The 1,447-nt window shown below is 52.7% G+C and overlaps 1 protein-coding gene across 1 annotated transcript; it reads left to right on the top strand.

The window, feature by feature from the left end:
* Positions 1-523: 523 nt before the first annotated feature.
* PHALS_14333 (uncharacterized protein) lies at positions 524-1,078 on the top strand (the record flags this gene model as incomplete). The annotated part of the gene is made up of 1 exon (XM_024730123.1): positions 524-1,078. The coding sequence occupies one exon, from the start codon at positions 524-526 to the stop codon at positions 1,076-1,078; it is 555 nt and encodes a 184-aa protein (XP_024580432.1).
* Positions 1,079-1,447: the final 369 nt, after the last annotated feature.

Below are 1,447 nucleotides of genomic sequence, written 5' to 3'. Positions count from 1 at the left end.
TTTCTCGATGTATCCAGCATCGACAGTGACCTAGACACCGACTGCATGATGAAGCGTTCGTTTGAACTGGGATGCCGACCGCTGTACGACACTTTCCGCGAGGTCAACGTTGCCACTGACATCACGACGGCCACGTAGCCTGTGTACTTTGTGTCAACGTCCTGTCCCTTTCCTGTCATGAAAAATGGCACTGTATGCGACCAAGTTATGTTTGGTGGGCGTTTGTTTCCTGCACATGGGAAGAACGCTCCATACCTATCTAAGCGTCTGCCGTTAGGTTACTGCTCTGCGTATGCAATCGATTTAACATACCACCCACCGCTGCGTGAGAGTCCGGTCCAGTCCTCTCAAGACCTTTCCCGTTCTCGTCCGAGTCAGCCTACGTCGCAAGCTATTCGGCACTAAGACTCCTTGCTCAAGCGTGCCATTGTGACAGAACTACAGCAGTCCCGGCACCCTCGTCAACGGCTCTTGTTGTTCTCCCACCCATTGCGGTCTCTCGATCAGTAGTCCATCAGGTCGAATGCTTACACCACCACCCAGTCCTCCCAGCCGTCTTGGCCCTGTGGCTGATACCACGATTATTGTACGTCGCCGCAAGAATAAGCGTTTGCGAAGTGCAGATGATTTCTCGCATCTCACCGCAAATGAAAGCCCCAAGGATGTAACTGGTGTTACTACTAACAACTATTTCAGTGTGCTCGAGCAAATCGAGATGGAATACGAGCTTGTCGAGTCGCATCTTAGTCCTGATCTCGGTCTAAGTTTTCAAATCAAGCCTACCGTAGTCCATGTCCCCGATGCAGTCAAGAAGTCGGTCAAGGCCTCGCCCTTCCTGACCAAGCATCATACAAAAATTGTGAAGCCCTCAAAACCGATTCCGGTTGCGGAAACTGCTGAAGCCATGATCGGTGATGTTGCCGACGTCCAATTGGTCCTCCGCCCAGATCGCCGTCATATGGCGGAATCGCGTGTGACATCGGCGCACAAGGTACTCAACTCGGCTACGAATGCGGACAAACTGATCCAGTTTGCTCGCCAATCACCACTCCCATTAAATCACGCCATCCGTGTGTGATCAAGACTGCACTTTTCAGGATGTGGCACAGCTGTTGCTTCTTAACCGGATCCTCGCTGCGTCCCAACCGGGTGAAGATACGACCTTCCACGCCAAATGGACCAAGTTTATTGGCTCCAAGCTGCCGTCCAAGCGTGGAGATCAAGCCGCATGTGTGGCGTCGCTGTGGGATACTTCACCTGAAGTATCGCGACTCGTGTCAGCTACCAGGGCGTTGCTTTCTTCGAGCTGATGCTCATGTGTACCGCTCCCAGCGTATTTCACAAAGACCACTGGCTGCAACGCTGTTCTGGTCAGACGGTCGCGTGAATTCCTGCACACCATGCTCGTTTGCTCCACCCGAACATGTTGTTAGCGCTGTTGCGCTCA

This window comes from Plasmopara halstedii, assembly GCF_900000015.1.
Source record: "Plasmopara halstedii genome assembly, contig: Scaffold_816, whole genome shotgun sequence".
Lineage (NCBI taxonomy): Eukaryota > Oomycota > Peronosporomycetes > Peronosporales > Peronosporaceae > Plasmopara > Plasmopara halstedii.
Note: the sequence above shows the minus strand (reverse complement) of the source record. Positions and strands in the feature narration are given on the sequence as shown.